This window comes from Ailuropoda melanoleuca, chromosome 5 (genome assembly GCF_002007445.2).
Source record: "Ailuropoda melanoleuca isolate Jingjing chromosome 5, ASM200744v2, whole genome shotgun sequence".
Lineage (NCBI taxonomy): Eukaryota > Metazoa > Chordata > Mammalia > Carnivora > Ursidae > Ailuropoda > Ailuropoda melanoleuca.
The window spans coordinates 701,907-718,752 of NC_048222.1; the positions used below are offsets into that span (position 1 = coordinate 701,907).

Genomic DNA, 16,846 nt, shown 5'->3' on the forward strand with positions numbered 1-16,846 from the left:
GAGAGGCAGTCCTGGCTGAGACATTCATGCCCAGGCAAGGTGGCAACCACGGAATTTCATTGCTAACCCATCAGTTTCTTGTCCTTTTGGGGAGGTCAAGGCCAGGCCCCCACTTGGCTTGAAGGGACGTTTTCAGAATTTTCTTCCTGTCACTGGGGTGACTGCCTCTCATATTTCCCTAATAAACTCCTCAACTTAAAAAAAAAAATGTAGCATGTCCTCAACACCTTCTTCTGGTTCTAAGTCAAGAAATGAATTACAAATTTAAGATTCCTTGTAGATTATACCATCTAATGTAAGGAAATTTAATATCCTCAGGGAATACTCCAACCAAGCTGTTATTGTAACATATTGCTACAAAAAATTTACCCGAAAACAATGGCTTAGAATAACCATCCCATGATGTTTTGGGCCAGGAATTTGGGGACGGCTCAGCTGGAAGTTTCTTCCATTTCATGTGGCATCTTCTAGTGACACTTGGTGTTCATCTGGCAGCTGGATTTGCCTGGAAAATCCAAGAGAGTTGCACTGCCATGCCCAGTGCCTTGTGGCAGGGGCCGCTAGAAGGGTGGGCTCAGGGCCTCCTTCTGTGATCTTTCCAGCCGGGCAGTCAGACTGTTTCTGTGATGGCTCAGGGCTCCAAGAGCAATTGTTTCAAAAGACAAAAAGTGAAAACTGCTGTTCTCTAAAGGCTCAGGCTGGGAAATTCAAGCAGCATCACTTTTGCTATATTTTATCAGAGCAGTGATCAAACCCACTCGGCTGAAGGGGAAGTGACATAGACCCCCACCTCCTGATGGGAAAAGTGCTGAAGAATTTGTAGCCATTTTTAATTTTCCAAAACAAAGCCTAGGGGATAAATAATAATAAAGTTCTTTTTGGATTCCCTTTTCCTAAATAATTGTTCAACTTTTTTCTCTTTTCTTGCCTCCTTTTCAACTTCCCTAAATACACCCAACATGATTATGAGCTAATCAAGTGTATTTATAGGTATATTTCTTATACACAAAGTAACAGTGATCTTCTGACATTACAGTTTCACCATGTCTTTTTTTTTTTTTTAAGATTTTATTTATTCATTCAACAGAGAGAGAGAGACAGCCAGCAAGAGAGGGAACACAAGCAGAGGGAGCAGGAGAGGAAGAAGCAGGCTCCCAGTGGAAGAGCCTGACATGGGGCTCGATCCCAGAACACCGGAGTGTTCTGAGCCAAAGGCAGATGCTTAACGACTGAGCCACCCAGGCGCCCCTCACCATGTCTTTCTTGAGTCCTGGATCTCAAAGTCAGCTGTATCCGTACATCCGAGTTTCCCCCGTGTTCTTGGGCCCGCCCTATGTTTGTGCTTGGATGCTCTTTTCTGTGGCTGCATCGCCCGTGGCCCAGGCAGACTGCTTTGCCCATATTCTGGTGCTGGCTGACTCCTTCAGTGTCAGCCTCTTGTAGAGAGCTGCGCACTGTGGGGCCAACAGTACCGAGGACATTACAGAATGGAAAACTACGGGCCCGTATTTCCCACGAGCAGAGATGCAAAACCCCCAATAAAACACTGGCAAGTTGACCCTAATCATTTATAAAGAGAATTACAGGACAAAGTGGCACCTACTCCAAGTGTGCCAGGCCTTGCCCACCATGGGGCGGGGGCAGCGGGGCGGGGGGGTTGAAACTGGGGTCAGAGAGCTGCGACACCTGCCTGCTCGCCCGTCTAACTTCCGGGGCCTCGCCCCCTCCCTGCGGCTGCGGCGGAAGTGCGCGCGCGCTCACCGTCGAACTCTCGCGACTTCGCGGGGCCGCGCGGGAACTGCCCCTCCCCCCCGAGCGCTCGCCCCTCCCTGCGGCTGCGGCGGAAGCGCGCGAGCGCCGACCACGCTCGCTTCCGGCCTTTGTGGGGCGCTGTCGGCGGTTTAGGCTCCGGACCGCCTGGACGCTGCGGCCTTTCGTACCCCGGGCGGGACCCGTGTGCTGGCCTCCCCGGGCCGCGGGGGAGCGAGCGTGCGGCCCTGTCCCGCCTCGGAGGGCCGTGGGACGCGGCGTGACCTGCCGCGGGGGAAGGAGCGGAGGCAGCGCCCGAGGGGCTGGAGTCCTGCGGCGGCTGCGTTGCTGACCGCAGGGTTTCCGCCGGACGTGCGGCCGTTACAGGAGAAAGGCGACCGATCGAGGATGTCTCCACGTTTTATGATTATTCATTAGCTCTAAATGTTGGATGTACTCCCTTTGAATGCCCTTTATTCTAGGACTCAATGCAGGTGCTTCCTGCGAGGCCCTGCTGTTCGTTTGTAAAATCCTCAGGCCGCTTCACACCTTTTACTTAATCTTTCTCTTTAGATTAGTCTTTTGTAATCGGAGTATTTCCTTGAGTATCGTAAATTAACCTGGAGGTGGCTTGCAAAGCACAGAAGTAAATTTTTAGAATTCTCACTTTTTGCTTATGGATGTAGCTTGTGTTGAAAGTGACGGCTTCTCCCTCAGGTCCACCCAGGGAGAACTTAACAGGGAATCTTCCTTGAAGCACTGATAAAGCTTTTGCACAGCTATGATGGCATCTCCTTGGGCTCTCCAGGCCCACGAGGACCAGGATGAGCTTTTGGAAGTAAAGATCGAGGAAGAGGAGAAGGAGGAGTATAAGGACACCACCAGGCAGGATCAGAGCCTGCAGAAGAACAACACCCACAGCAGGGAGGTCTTCCGACAGTACTTCCGGCAGTTCTGCTACCAGGAGACATCTGGACCCCGCGAGGCGCTGAGCCGGCTCCGGGAGCTGTGCCGGCGTTGGCTGCAGCCCGAGACCCACAGCAAGGAGCAGATCGTGGAGCTGCTGGTGCTGGAGCAGTTCCTGACCATCCTGCCCGAGGAGTTGCAGGCCTGGGTGCGGGAGCAGCAGCCGGAGAGCGGGGAGGAGGTGGTGACTGTGCTGGAGGATTTAGAGAAAGAGCTGGATGAGCCTGGAGAACAGGTGAGAAAAAGAGATCTGCTTTATGATTGAGAAAAGGTGAATTATGGATTTCTAGGCCAGAGTGTGTACAGCTTTGTTTCACAAAGTGTGACACTTGGGTGCATCAGGCCTCGCCTCATGGAAAGTTGGTTAATGTAGTCTTAACTTATTTATAGCTTTTTTGCATAAGGATCACTTATTTCTGAACCAGGCCTCCAGAGTTCTGTTTGATGAAATGCTGCTCAAAAACATGAGTAAGAAGATTTCTAAGAGCAAATGTTAGATCATGGTAACTGGGTGGGCAGCAGTCTCTTGAAAGGGACATGGCTTCTGTTGCGCAACAATGTATCCACTTCCCTGCCTTCGGGAAAGGATTAGGCGATGTAGAAATCAAAGTCACCGCCTTGGAGGAGTGGGAGGTAGGAGCAGAGTGGAAGGTTGGGAGGGAGGGCCAGGCAGGGTGGGACTGCTGGGAGTAGTAGAAAGCCCTTAGGTTGGACAGGTGAGTTGTGAGTAGCGGGGTTGAGAACAGAGTCCAGGACTTTGAATATCACCTCTGGAGTTTAGATTTTATTCTGTAGACACAAGCTTCTAAGGTTTTCTGTTTGAGTCTAAATGAGCTTGTCTAACCCCAGGATGTAACCGAAGTATGTAGGACCTTGTTCTGTTCTCTTTTGTTTCAACACTGTTAAAAGACAATGGTTCTTACCCAGTGGCAATTTTGTGTCCTACAGGCATCTGGCAATGACGGGACATTTTTGGTTGTCATATGGGGGGGGGGTGCTACTGGCATCTAGTGGCTAATGGGCTAGTGAGACTGCAGCCCACCCAATATCCTACAGTGTGTAGGATAGCTGCATACAACAAAGGATTATCTGACCCAACTTGTCAGTAGAGTCAAGGCTGGGAAGTCTTGCTAAGAAGAATATAAAACAGGGAAATGGTAAAACAAGAAGTGCAGCCCAGGGGCGCGTGGGTGGCTCAGTCGTTAAGCATCTGCCTTTGGCTCAGGGCGTGATCCCAGTGTTCCGGAATCGAGCCCCACATCGGGCTCCTCTGCTATGAGCCTGCTTCTTCCTCTCCCACTCCCCCTGCTTGTGTTCCCTCTCTCGTTGGCTGTCTCTGTCAAATAAATAAATAAAAAATCTTTAAAAAAAAAAAAAAAGAAGTGCAGCCCAACACTGGGGCTTGAAGGAGGGGAGGAGCCTGTGGCAGAAAGATATGACTCTGAGAGAGTTGTGACGGTGAGACTACAAAGGATGAACCATGTCGTAGATAAGTATTAATTGGAAACAATGACAGAAGAGTGAATAGAAAAGGAAAGAGGAAGGGAAAACTCTATACTGAGCAATCTCTTCTAGGCTGAGCACTGGGGACTTCTGGCTTGAGAGACTAGCGTGATCCAGGTGCTTCTAACAGAGTTCAAAGGTGTAGGGGAAGGTGGATTGGGGAAAAGTTCATGGTTCAGGAGACATTTACTGAATGTGGATTTTTGTACCAGGCACCATTCTAGGCCCTGGAAACGTAGGTGTGAACAAAGTGCGGAAGTTGCTTCCGTCTCATCGATAGATTCTAGTCAGATGAGAGGAGGCAGACAGTAAACGGGGGTGCTGAGTCACTGGAGGGTTTTGAACAGAAGAGAGGTTTAACCTGACCTAAATTTTGAAAATAATCACTCCAGGCACTCTGTCGGTAGAGTTGTACATTGGGGCTGGTGGTGGGGGTGCAGGAGGCTGAGGGGTCAAAGACAGAAGCAGGGCGACAGGTTCAGCACCATTCCAGGCCAGCAGGTGCTGGCGGCTCGGACCAGAGCATTAGCCGCGGAAGTGGTGACACGCAATTGGATCCTGCCTCTTCTGGAGATAGCACTTGACGGTTTGTTTTTCTGTAGGATGTGGGATATGAGAGAAAGTGAGTTTAGGATTCGGCTAAGGTTTTTGTTCTGAGCGTCACGACTTGTGGATCCATCAGTCATGGAGATGGTAAAGGCTGGGAGAGAGGAAGGTTTGGAGTCAGGACTGGGATCAAGGGTTACTAGGTTTTTGGACATGTTGATTTTGAGATTCCTCTTAGAATCCACCTGGAAAAGTTGAGCAGGCAACTGGGTATAGCAAGCTGGATTTGGTGGAGGGATCTGTGCTAGAAATACAAAATTGGCACTTGTCAGAATATGGATGATATTTTAGGCTATGAGACGAAGGGAGGTCATCAGGGCAGTGGAAATGGAGGAGTGGCCAGGGAGACAGGAAGAGAACCAGAAGAAAGAAGGGGATTCTCAAGTGCCGGCAGAAGTAGTGTGGTTTTAAACATGTTGAGTTTGTTTTGCCAACCAGCCCCTGCCCTCGAAGCACACTAGGGGCAGCTAAGGGAATTTACACTTGATTTCTGGGGCCTTGCCAGAGATGTGCGGATAGAAGGCACAGCCCACTGTACTGGTCTTTTTCTCCCTCCACATTTGAAGTTGAAACATCTTTTTCTGTCCATCTCAGCATCCTGCTGATTTTGGCTCTTATGGCCAAATTTTGGCTCTTAACCTCTTCCAGGCAGAGGTTACACAATGCACCTGTGTTGGAATAGAGGCAGTGTGCAGTGATTTGTTATTTACAGCATGTAGGCACTGGAGGGGATTGGGGAGCAGTTTGAGGGCCTGGTGTAGCTGTGCCCCCCACCAGGTGCTTTGTGTGCACGGTGCCGTGTAGTCCAAGTAACCAGCCCCAGCTCACAGAGCTCCTGGACTAAGACACAGACTAAGGAACGAGAGTGGTCCCAGATCCCTGCGTTTCACACCCTGCTGGGGAGCCCTGTTATTTTTAAATACAAGGGGAATGATTCCGTGCAGGCATGGAAGCTCCAGAGTGGCTTAAACTGCTAAATAAATGAGTTCATTGCAGGAGCAGGGCTCGGGTGCAGGAGGGGATGGGGCTGAAGGCAAGAGTGGAGAGAANGGGGTGGAGGGAGAGATGAAATGAAGGGTGGGTGGTCTCTCATGTGACCATGACCTTGGACAAGGAGAAAACAAGGTCATCTGGAAGGAGGTGGGGTGGGGGCCTAGAAGGGCACAGTCTGTAGGGACCAGCTTCTGGAGCCTACATGGAAGAGATTTCCCCACCTTCCGCCTCCCCCTGTCGCTCCTTTGTTTCCTTCTGCCTTTCTCCGAGCATAAATGAGGTGAAGGTGGTACAGCCACCACTGTTTAGCTGTGAAGACCAGGAGAAAGGAAGGTTTCTCAGAGGAGGTGCCGTGAGGAGGGATACAGCAGGCTGGTGTCTGGAAGGAAGTTGAGGCATCAGAGAGCTGGGTGTCACTGCCATGGATCAGGTCCTCTTATGTGCTGTTCACAGACTGTGTGTGTGAGCTGTGTCTTGTTTGCCGCAGGTCTCAGTCCACACTGAGGAACAGGACCAGCCCTTGCAGGAGACGGCCCCTATGGGAACAGAACAGGAGCCCAGCATGTCCCTCCCCCCTCTGATGGCGCAGCTCAAGTGTGAGTCTCCGGAACCTGAAGCCCAGCTGGGGGAGCGAGGTACAGAAGACAGACCCGTCTTGGGAGGAAGGGGAGGACGGGCCGGCCCAGGACACCGGGCCTCTGGGGCATTTGATCATTAGAGTCTGATCATTAGTTTCTGATCATTAGAGTCAGGAAGTCTCTCCTGCACATAGACTCTCAGCCGCTTTGGTTTGTCATTCTTCAGTTCTTGTTTTCTCTTTATATTTAAATATTTTTCCTGAATTCTTACACTGTTTTATTTGAGATCACTTAATTTAATCCTTCTGATAGTTATTTTCCTTTGTACTGATTTCCGTGCTTTTTCTACTAGTGTCTTCACTTTGGCTGTATCCTTCCTCCTTCAGTAAACAACCCTCTGCCCCATGATGTCTGTAGTTATCAGACGGTTCAGGAAAAAATGTATATATGTGTGTACGCTTACAAAGAGAAGGCACAACAAGGCAAATGTGGCAGAATGTTATAAGTTGGTGAATGGGTGAAAGACCCCGCATCTTTTTTATCTCTACTTTGTCTATATTTATTCTTTTCCATTTAATTTTTTAAAATAGGTAAAAATTCATATAATTCAAAAACAAAAATTTAAAGTTATCCAGTGAAAAGTTTTCATTCCACCCCGTTCGTTCCCTCAGCGGTCTGGTCTCCTCCCAGCCCTGAAGTAGGTTGTCACTGTTTCCAGTTCTTGTGTATCCTTCTCTTTAGAGATATATACGTTTTTCATATTCAAACAAATACCTTTTCTTCTCTTTATCACTAGGATGGTAAAAGCTTGCATTTTTTATTTCTTAACAGCAGCTTAATAGTAAAATGTATGGATGAACCACACAGTTAACTTATCGATCCCCCAAGTTGTCCCCAGTATTTTCCTGGAGCAGGTGGGGCTGTGGTGAATGTTTGAGTACTTTTGCAGTATAAATTCCTGCATGTGGAATTACTAGGCCAAAGGTTAAATCCATTTGTAATTTTGATGGATATTGTCACATTTCCCTCTGTAAAGCCTGGGTTAGTTTACACTCCCACTGGGAACGTGTGACACCCATTTCATGAACTCGCTGTTACATCATACTGACGGGCAGGATGATGGGTGAAAATTGTGTCTCAATATTGTTTCAATTTGCTTTTCCCTTATTTTGAGGTGGAGCATCTTACGTTTAAGAGCTATTGTATTTCCTTTCCTGGAGGCAGTCAGTTTTTCTTTTGCCCAGTTTCTATTGGGTTATTGGTCTTTTCCATGACAATTTTTGGAGGACTTTATGTATTATGTCTGTCCTGTGTTCTAATGCCATTTCATAGTCATGCAGAAACTCTAGGTTCTTATGTATTTTTCACTGAATAATCTTATGTTGTAAACCAGTTGATTTGGCGATCCATTGTAGTTTCAGGTGTTGAGACTGGAAATGAATACAGGAATTTAAAGCAGGAAGTTTCTGAAGAAATGGAACCAGATGGGAATGTGTCTCGATTTGAAAGCCAAGTGTCCTGGCCTGCTCGGTGCAGAAAAGCTGATGAATCTGAAGCAAACACAGAACAGTCTTCTGGGCGCTCCAGGGAAGGTGAACGGTCTACGGGTGAGGAAAACAGAGTCAGTCTGACTGAACAGCAGAGGGTCTGTCTGGGAGAAAAACCTCACGAGTGCGAGGAGTGTGGGAAAGCCTTTAGTCAGCACTCGCGCCTCGTGGAACATCAGAGAGTCCACGCTGGAGACAGGCCCTACAAATGTGAGGAATGTGGGAAAACTTTCCGTGGGAGAACTGTGCTTATTCGGCACAAAATAATACACACTGGAGAGAAGCCATATAAATGTAACGAGTGTGGCAAAGCCTTTGGCCGGTGGTCAGCTCTGAACCAACATCAGAGACTTCACACAGGAGAGAAGCACTACCACTGTAATGAGTGCGGCAAAGCCTTTAGCCAGAAAGCAGGCCTCTTCCACCATCTCAAGATCCACACACGAGACAAGCCGTACCACTGTACTCAGTGTAATAAAAGTTTTAGTCGGCGCTCGATACTTACTCAGCATCAAGGCGTTCACACTGGGGCGAAGCCCTATGAGTGCAGCGAGTGTGGAAAAGCCTTTGTTTATAACTCATCCCTTGTTTCCCACCAGGAGATCCACCACAAAGAAAAGTGCCATCAGTGTAAAGAATGTGGGAAATCCTTCAGTCAGAGTGGCCTTGTTCAGCATCAGAGGATCCATACTGGGGAGAAACCTTACAAGTGTGATGTATGTGGAAAGGCCTTTATTCAGAGGACGAGTCTTACAGAACATCAGCGAATTCACACTGGGGAGAGACCGTATAAATGTGATAAGTGCGGGAAGGCTTTCACTCAAAGATCAGTCCTCACGGAACATCAGAGAATCCACACTGGAGAGAGGCCTTACAAGTGCGATGAGTGTGGGAATGCCTTCCGAGGAATCACCAGCCTCATTCAGCATCAGAGAATCCACACTGGGGAGAAACCCTACCAATGTGATGAATGTGGCAAAGCCTTCAGACAGAGGTCAGATCTTAGTAAACACCAGAGAATCCATACTAGAGGTGGTCCCTGTGAATGTAAAGAGTGTGGGGAATCGTTCAGGCAGACCTCAGCTCTTACTCAACATCAGACTGTCCACAGAGGAGAAAAACCTGTTTCTGTGTGATGACTACAGGGAACTTGTGTCACAGAATGCAGGCTGCAGAGAAATCCTAGCTTTGAAATCATTTAGGGCAAAACGCCAGGCACTGTTGCTATGAGGAAACCTCAGATATTTTATAAAGAATTCCCTGTGTGCTGCCTGTTCTCTCAGGTGCTGTGGAGATCAAGAAGCAGAACACCAAAGTCCTCTTCTCCAAAGTTTACAGTCTAGTTTGGGATAGCTAAGATCCACGTGTGAGGTTAGGTAAGACTGCAGCAGGACGGGAGGACTGATGATGCGAGTCCTGTGTCTTGGAAGTGGCATGTGGCGCACAGTAAGTGCTGTCCATCCGGGAGGATGGACCACCGGTGCCTCAGGGGGTCAGGAAAGCTCTTAGTGACCATAAGGGTTGGATGGGCAGAATTGGAAGGCAAAATGGAAACCATTTAGGGTGAAGGAAATGCAGGCAGAGGCAAGAATGCTCGTGGTTTGGAAGCATCCAAGCCAGCCTGAGGTGGAGAGTCTGTTCGGTTGGGCAGTTCGGAGTCCGTTCTCTGAGGTGGAATCCGTTCGGATGGGAATACACTGGCAGCAGAGCTTAGGGACGGACTGTGGGAGGGCGAGAGTGCCTCTTAGAAAACGCTTTTCTGACTTCATTCTTGAAATAGCTCTGTAACTTGAAATTACCGTCCATTGTAAAGGTGAGGACGCTGTTGCACATGGAGATGGTAACATAGCTACAGTGTCACACAAGGGAAGGACCAGGTACCGAAGTGTAGGTCTCCGCCTTCAAGTCCTGTCTGTTGTAGGGATTCCTCCACGTCGCTGAACATCAGAGTCGCGTGTGGAGCTCGTTTAAAATGCCCACGTCCCACTCACAGACATTCTGCTTCATTAAGTCTGGGGTGGGGGCCGAGAATCTTCATTTTTGTCGCCGGTCGCCTGATTCTGCAACTCGAGAAACACTACCTTGAATCCCAGCTGCCTTCATGGTTGCCTGTGGAGTGCGGATGCATGAACCCGTCCTGTGATCAGGGACCGCTGCTGGTTTATAGCGTAAGGGAAGCCCGACAGAGGACAGGTGCCACCAGTACTTTAGAGTGAACAGGGAACCTGACCACTGTCCACCTGCAAGGGCTTGAGGATGGCCTTTCCACCTCTTCAAATTTAAGGGTGTCAAAATAGGAGACTGACCTACATTTGAAGGCTCCCAGGGTCATCTGAGCACGAGGCTGTGTGTCCAGTTAGGGGAGGGTGCTCGTGTTCTCTGTTTGGCTCATAACCTCTTTTTCCCCAATTACATAGTTTGCACGTTCTGAATTCCCTAATAACTCCTCTTCAGAACTGGTTTACAATTTTTTGGTTTGTATACCTTCTTGAGCACATAAAAGAGCCAAAGATTAGTGACTCTGTCCCTTGGGACTTGTGGAAACACAGATGAACCAGTAACTGGTTGACTTTACTCCTGTTTTACTGAGTAACCAGTTCGGTCCTGGATGAAGGCCTGTGATGATGATTGCGGATAAGTTGGCAGCCACAGAGAGGCACACGTGGCTCCTGGTCTGTTTATCTTTCTATTCTCAGAGACTATTTTTAACCTTCACTGAGCTGTCCTCTGATTTCCTTCCCTTGCTACCTTGCCAGGGTAGACTCTACAATTTCTGGGACTACCTCCCCACCCCGCCTCATCCCATACAATTCCAGCATCCTCTCTACCCCTCGCTTCTAGCCGGTTAGTGGGTTTGAAGTGGTGAGACAGAAAGGGGAGGGGAGAAACAGGTGTAATTACCGTTCTTTACTCCTAACTGCCATTGTATCCAGCCCTGTGTCTGTATCCCATCTCTTTCCTGCTCCTATAATGTACTCTGCCCCGTCTCTTGCTCCTCTACTGTAGCCCTGTCCAGAACATAAGAGTATCATCACTGGTTTGGAACCAGAAGAGTCCCTGGAGAAAGAGCTATGTAGCTTCTAAGCTGTAAGTGTGAGCACATTTTCCCATAAAAATAATAATGGTATTAGTACTATAATTTAGGCATATTATGACATAATGTGTCAGATTTGCTTTTGGGATTGGAATTCACGTGATCATGGGAAAACATCCTGAGTTCACAACAGAGGAAAGCAAACGAACATCTGAGAAACAACTCAATCACACATTGAGGACTCTATTAGTTGTTTATTCTAAGACCAACATGGGAGCTACGTACATGAGACACTGAGGCAGCAAGGGTTGGGTAAATAATTTTTTACATCCAGAAAACAGTTTATTGCCCCGAGTGAGCCTGAGAGCTCTGAGCTGTGTGTGTTCCTGTTCCCTTCCCCAGCTCACCCTGCCTTGCCTTTCTCACTCTCGCAAGCTCCTCACAGCTTAGTGATGAGAACCCGTATGAGCATGTCCTCTTCACCAGCTCATGCTATTCGTGCTCGTCACCTGATCTGATTTCAGACATGGTATCCAAACAAGTACTCTTCAGAGTCCCTTAGCCTCTCTTGAATCCTGCTCACTGGAACACGATTTTTATTTTAAACTTGCTTTCTGTTCACAGTGCTGTTACTTACAGGTTATGCAGTTCATCTTCCGCTTAACATGTTCTCAACACAGACACATTCTCCACTTGCCTCTAACGCCTTTAATTGCCTAATATAAAGGAGCCATAGACAGAGACCCAGAACAGCAGGATATGCTGTATCCTATATAATACACAGTTCATAACTTGTTTAAAAATAAAGATGGGAGTTTTGTTCTGGTGGTTTCTTGTGCTTAAATATAGTTGCAGTACCAAGAAAAGGTGGGGTGTTGTGGAATTTCCAGGTAGGCATCAAAGTTGTCAAACTCTCCAGGATAAGGAGAAAATAGAGTATGATAACTGGAGCTAAGCTGGCAACACAGAAGTAGAAGGCACTGCGGGGCAAGTGGGGGACATGATAGGTTAGATACGAAATTGGGGAGTGCGGCAAACAGAATGATGAAGGGATGAAGTCCAGAGTGCATCTTTATGGATGAAAGGTAGATGTGGCCTAACAGGGACAGGATCTAGGAAATCAGGATCTTTTGAAGCAGCTTACCCTTGTGGATTTTGAAACCATCAACAATAACAGGCAGTAGGATGGAAAGGAAAAATGTGAAATTGAAGCAAGTCCAAGGTAGAAATAACGTCAGTCAAGAGTCGTAACATGACAGCCAGGTTGAGGAACTGATGTTAACACTCAAATCACGAAGCGGTGGCTTAGAAATAAAGTTAAGGATGATAGTGAGATTGGCTTCTCTTTTCTAATTGATTCAAGATAAACAAGATACTGAGTGTTTTACGACAAAAAGCTCCTGGAGAGGTTGGGGGAGAATCAAATTCCTAAAGCAATAAAAAGTGAAGGGGGCTTGAATAAAGAGTAACCTGACAAACAGAGGTTGCAGGGGATGTAATAGAAAGGGACCGCAAAGGGAAGGAAGCTGCCCCCCCCTTCCAAAAAAACCCCAGTTGTATGAAGAGGTTGCTGGAATTTTAGGTGTGAGGTGGAAGCTGAGGAAACAGTGGGATTGAGCAGGGCTCTGCACTGAGAAATGTCAGTTGTGGGGTAAGGCCAGCAGTGGAGAGCGGGTCCGCGCTCCCGTACTCTGAACAGAAGTAGCCTCTTGTTATGTCCCATAGATGATTCATTATAGAGTTCTTACAGTCAAAACAGAGCCCTTATTGGCTGTCTTTGGGAGTCGAGAACAGGATATGTCTTACTAAAATGTCTTAAGGGCTTGGCATTACTAAGCGCTTTATTTTATTTTTAGCTGGAGAAACAAATCAGTTTTGAATTGAAGCTGCCTGAGGTCACAAAGTTAGTATGTAGTGGAGCCAAGCTTTGAACCCAGGCAGCCCAAATCTAGAGCCCACGCTCACTGTTTATTTCAATTGAAGGAACCCTGTGTTGCAGTAGTAATCAATGTCTTGAGTAATTATCTGTGGAAACTTTTCTACTCCTGTCATTCTCAAAGATACTGCGGAAATCCGAAGTCCTAGGTCCAAGCACCCAAGGTATTAATATCACCACCCTCTCTCTGCACACCAAATCCTGGATCAGGTTTGGCCGGTGTAACATGAACTTAATGCTTGTTGCCTACTTTAAAGAGGGTGTCCACAGGAGACATTCCACTAAAAATGGGCTCTTTATAGGAAAGTATCACCCTCTGTTAGGACAGAATATGGGATTTTTGTCAGTCTTCATTAATACAGATCGTAAAGATGTAGATGGTCCGTTATGGATCTATCCAATAACGCATATGGATCTATTCTTGATGAGGGTTTATATTGGTAGCTAACACCACTTCTAGGATTAAAAGAAACGGATAACTATATAAAAATAGTTCTTTCAGGTACCTCTCCTGATTCCATAAGCCCAAAATTTATTTGAGCAACAAGCTGCCCTATTCAACTTAGGGATAATCATTTGATAACCTTGAATTAGATATTCTCAACTTTCATCCTTTCACATTAAATGAAAAGTTCTCAGATCACAGTCCCTCTAGCAGTTCGTTTGATTGGAATTTCTTTGGATCCTCTCTCACGCCAAATGTTTTTGGGTGTAATTGGTAAGGAGTCCTTGCACATTTTTATACACGTATAGTATTTTTTATATATATAAAGTATATATGTATGAATATATTTTATAAAACTATGTGTTGTACATAGGTTTTATTTTATACATGTAATTTGATTTTGACAAAGCCAACCGCGATGAGTGAACTCAGTTGAGTGGCTCCTGGGCTCGCATTGTAAGACCGTCATTAAGAGCCAGAGGTTTTCCCTGATTTCATGGAAACCACTGACTTCACCCACATTTCCAGGTCTGAAAGCCCATCGGTCAGGGCTCCCAGAGCTGTGCCCCAGCACAGCTGAAGGTGATCTTCCGGGGCCGCATGTTGTTCACGGTCCCCGTAGCGCACGTGGCCTGCTCCTGGGTGTCCCGAGGAGGGCCTCTAAGGGGACGTCATTTGTCACCTGTGATTTATGGTTAGATCCTGACTGACTCTCTTCAGGCTTGAGAGCGTATTTTACTTAATGATCTGGTGCCTCAGTTGTGCCTGCTTCAGTGATGATGGTCTCGTCATTTCATACCTGCCAAATAACGTGACAGTTTCTGTAGGCAGGCCGAATTCTGGCATGTGACTGGCTATGTGTCTCAGCTTCCCCGCAGGGAAAACGGCGACAGTAGCGGCCAGATTGGGCGTCGGGGCGGGGGGTGGCTGGGTTATACATACAGGGCTCGCCGGTGAGGTGCTCGTAGCCTCCGTGGGCGCCGCCGCCGGGGCCCGCTGGTGCTCTCCTCCCTCGGAGACAGACCTCGGCCCCCGCCGTGGCTGCGCCGCTGCTCCTCAGCGCGGAGAGCGCAGCCCTCGTTCGCGCGCCTTGTTCTGGGAGCGTGGGCCCCACGCACGTGCGGCCGCCGCCGGGAGGCTCTGCGCGGCGGGGACGCAGCCAGGCAACCACCGAGGGGACAGAGCCTCCAGATTCCTAGAGGAGACCGGCCGGCTCCGCGGCGGGGCTGCCGCCGGCCCGGAAGCACGAGCGCCGCGAGCCCGGGCGCGCACCTGTGCGGGGGCGGGGCGCAGCCTTTCCGGCACGCTGGGACTCCGGGAGGTCAGGGGTAGGGTCTGACGATGGAGAGTTGCGCGGGAGTCAAGGATGGTTTCCAAGTTTTGAGTTGTATTAGGATTCCTGGGCTGTTGAGAGAAGGAAGGTCTGGGGTCCCGGTTTTGTAAAAGGAAAGTGGGGTTGGTGGGGGAGGTGGTCTGACTCCCGACCCTCCCTGCAGTAGATGAGGCGACGCTGGAGTGCAAGAAAAGGCTTAGAAGCCACTTACTGGTGTGAGTTAGCAAATGATAGCTCTGTACCACAGTATCATTCAACTGTCAGTGGGATTATAATAGTACCTATTTGTAGTCACTTTTAAATAAACATTAGCTGTTATTTTCTCATTTCTGATATTACTTTCTCTCCTGTTTATTAGGGATTCTCTGAAGGGGAGAACCCAAGGGAAGAGGGTCATGGTCTTCCAAGTTTTATTAACAAACCTTTAGGAAGTAAAACATTTTAGCACAGGGTGCTGGCTAATAATTTGCAGAGGCCCTCCCACTCCCCTAAGTCATTTAGCTTCCTGTCAAAGTTCCTTTTTCTTTCAGTGCCTTGTCCGGGTAGTGAGTTCTTGGGTAAAAGAGCTAAACAAAAGTTAGAGTTTCTGTTAACAGTGTTATTTTATGCCCCAGGAAGAAGACTAGCTACAAGGAAATACTTCTGAAAAACCCGTGTGAACCCCAGGCTGGAGTGAATCTTCTCCTGAGTGCTCTCATTCCAGAATGGCGGTCCTCCTGTGGGAAGGTCCCTAATAGTGACTGATGGCAGAGGGAGAGGGCTGTGCCTGGGACCACGCTGGCAAAGAAGTCACGGATAGTCCTTCAGACTTTAAGTTGCTACTACAGGAGATAGCTACCTGGGCCTCCCAGGACTGTCAGAAGACTCAGAGAGCTTTGCCCACAGTTGCTGAGACCACAAACACACCGAGGAGCAGGTGCGGAAGCAGGTCCTGACACCTCGCTGGGGAGCTGCAGACTCAGGGATGATACCCAGAATGTGAAGAAGAGGCATCACTTACGCTAGAGAAGTTGGAGACAGCTTGGAGGAGAAGCCACCAGGTGGGAAGGGTTGGGATATGACTTATGTTATGTTATGGCTTGAGTGGTGGAAGCCCTTTGGAATAGCAGAGAAGGCAGCAAAACTGAACTTTAGGATCCACGTCTCCACAGCCAAAACCCAGCACCTCCCTCATGGGCTTTAATTCCCCTTGGTATTCATGTGCACCTCTGGAAAGTTCTTCCATATTGGGCTGTTGTTTGGGCGTTTTTATCGAGAGTTTAACTTCAAATTCAGTTTTCCAAGACCAGCTTCATCCCATTGCCTTTAGAGTACAGCCTAAAGGGTAGAACAGGAAATGCTTATGGCAGAGAGAGTACTTTGGAATCCAGGGTTTCAAGTGCAGCCGATTAAGACCCTGTCATAGTTTGACTTTTGAGCATTATTGCCCTTTGAAATGGAAAGCCAATGAGAAAGGGTGTCTGCAGAGAAAGGAGATCCTTGAAAGGAAGCTTTTTAGAATTCTCAGTAATGTCCTTTCCCTCGAAAACTTACCCCTACCCATCATCTCCTTCTCATTATCTGCCCAATTGTTTTTTTTTTTTTTTAAAGATTTTATTTATTTATTTGATAGAGACAGAGACAGCCAGCGAGAGAGGGAACACAAAGCAGGGGGAGTGGGAGAGGAAGAAGCAGGCTCCTAGCAGAGGAGCCTGATGCGGGGCTCGATCCCAGAACGCCGGGATCACGCCCTGAGCCGAAGGCAGACGCTTAACCGCTGTGCCACCCAGGCGCCCCTATCTGCCCAATTCTTGAGGTAGAAACTTTCAGTCATATTTGTGAGGGGTTTTGTTTGGTTTGTTTGGACCTATTCAACTAATTTAACTTCAAAGTGCTGCTTTTTTCCTATGTTTTAGTCCTGAACATTACTGAAAAAGTTATTTTCCCCACTTTAGTTTTTCCATATCAAAACTGTGTATTTTGAAACTGTTCTAGTTGTTGCTTCAAGTTAACTTTTATCATATACCACTGTTCATTGACTCAATAAATGTTTGTGGAGCATTTTGCTTGTCTATAGTAGTGGCCTAGGTACATTTCAGTTGGTATAAATGGTCCTTTTAACTCACACTAATAAATTAAAATTTCTCTTGATTTCTTTTTTTTTTTTTTTTTTTAAA

General features: G+C 47.7%; 1 protein-coding gene across 9 annotated transcripts in view; it reads left to right on the top strand.

Annotated features, from left to right (window-relative positions):
* Positions 1 to 1,852: 1,852 nt before the first annotated feature.
* ZSCAN12 (zinc finger and SCAN domain containing 12) overlaps positions 1,853 to 16,846 on the top strand; it is a 43,800-nt gene continuing 28,806 nt past the window's right edge. For 6 of the 9 annotated variants that reach the window (XM_034660070.1, XM_034660071.1, XM_034660068.1 and 3 more), the window contains exons 1-4: positions 1,854 to 2,950; positions 6,305 to 6,452; positions 7,811 to 8,936; positions 15,305 to 15,730. In XM_034660070.1, the coding sequence (XP_034515961.1) occupies positions 2,531 to 2,950; positions 6,305 to 6,452; positions 7,811 to 8,936; positions 15,305 to 15,434 (1,824 nt within the window). In that variant the 5' untranslated portion in view covers positions 1,854 to 2,530 and the 3' untranslated portion in view covers positions 15,435 to 15,730. Of the gene's footprint in view, positions 2,951 to 6,304; positions 6,453 to 7,810; positions 14,906 to 15,304; positions 15,731 to 16,846 lie in introns of those variants that run through there. The other 3 variants (XM_034660066.1, XM_034660073.1, XM_011216930.3) reach the window with 3 other exon arrangements.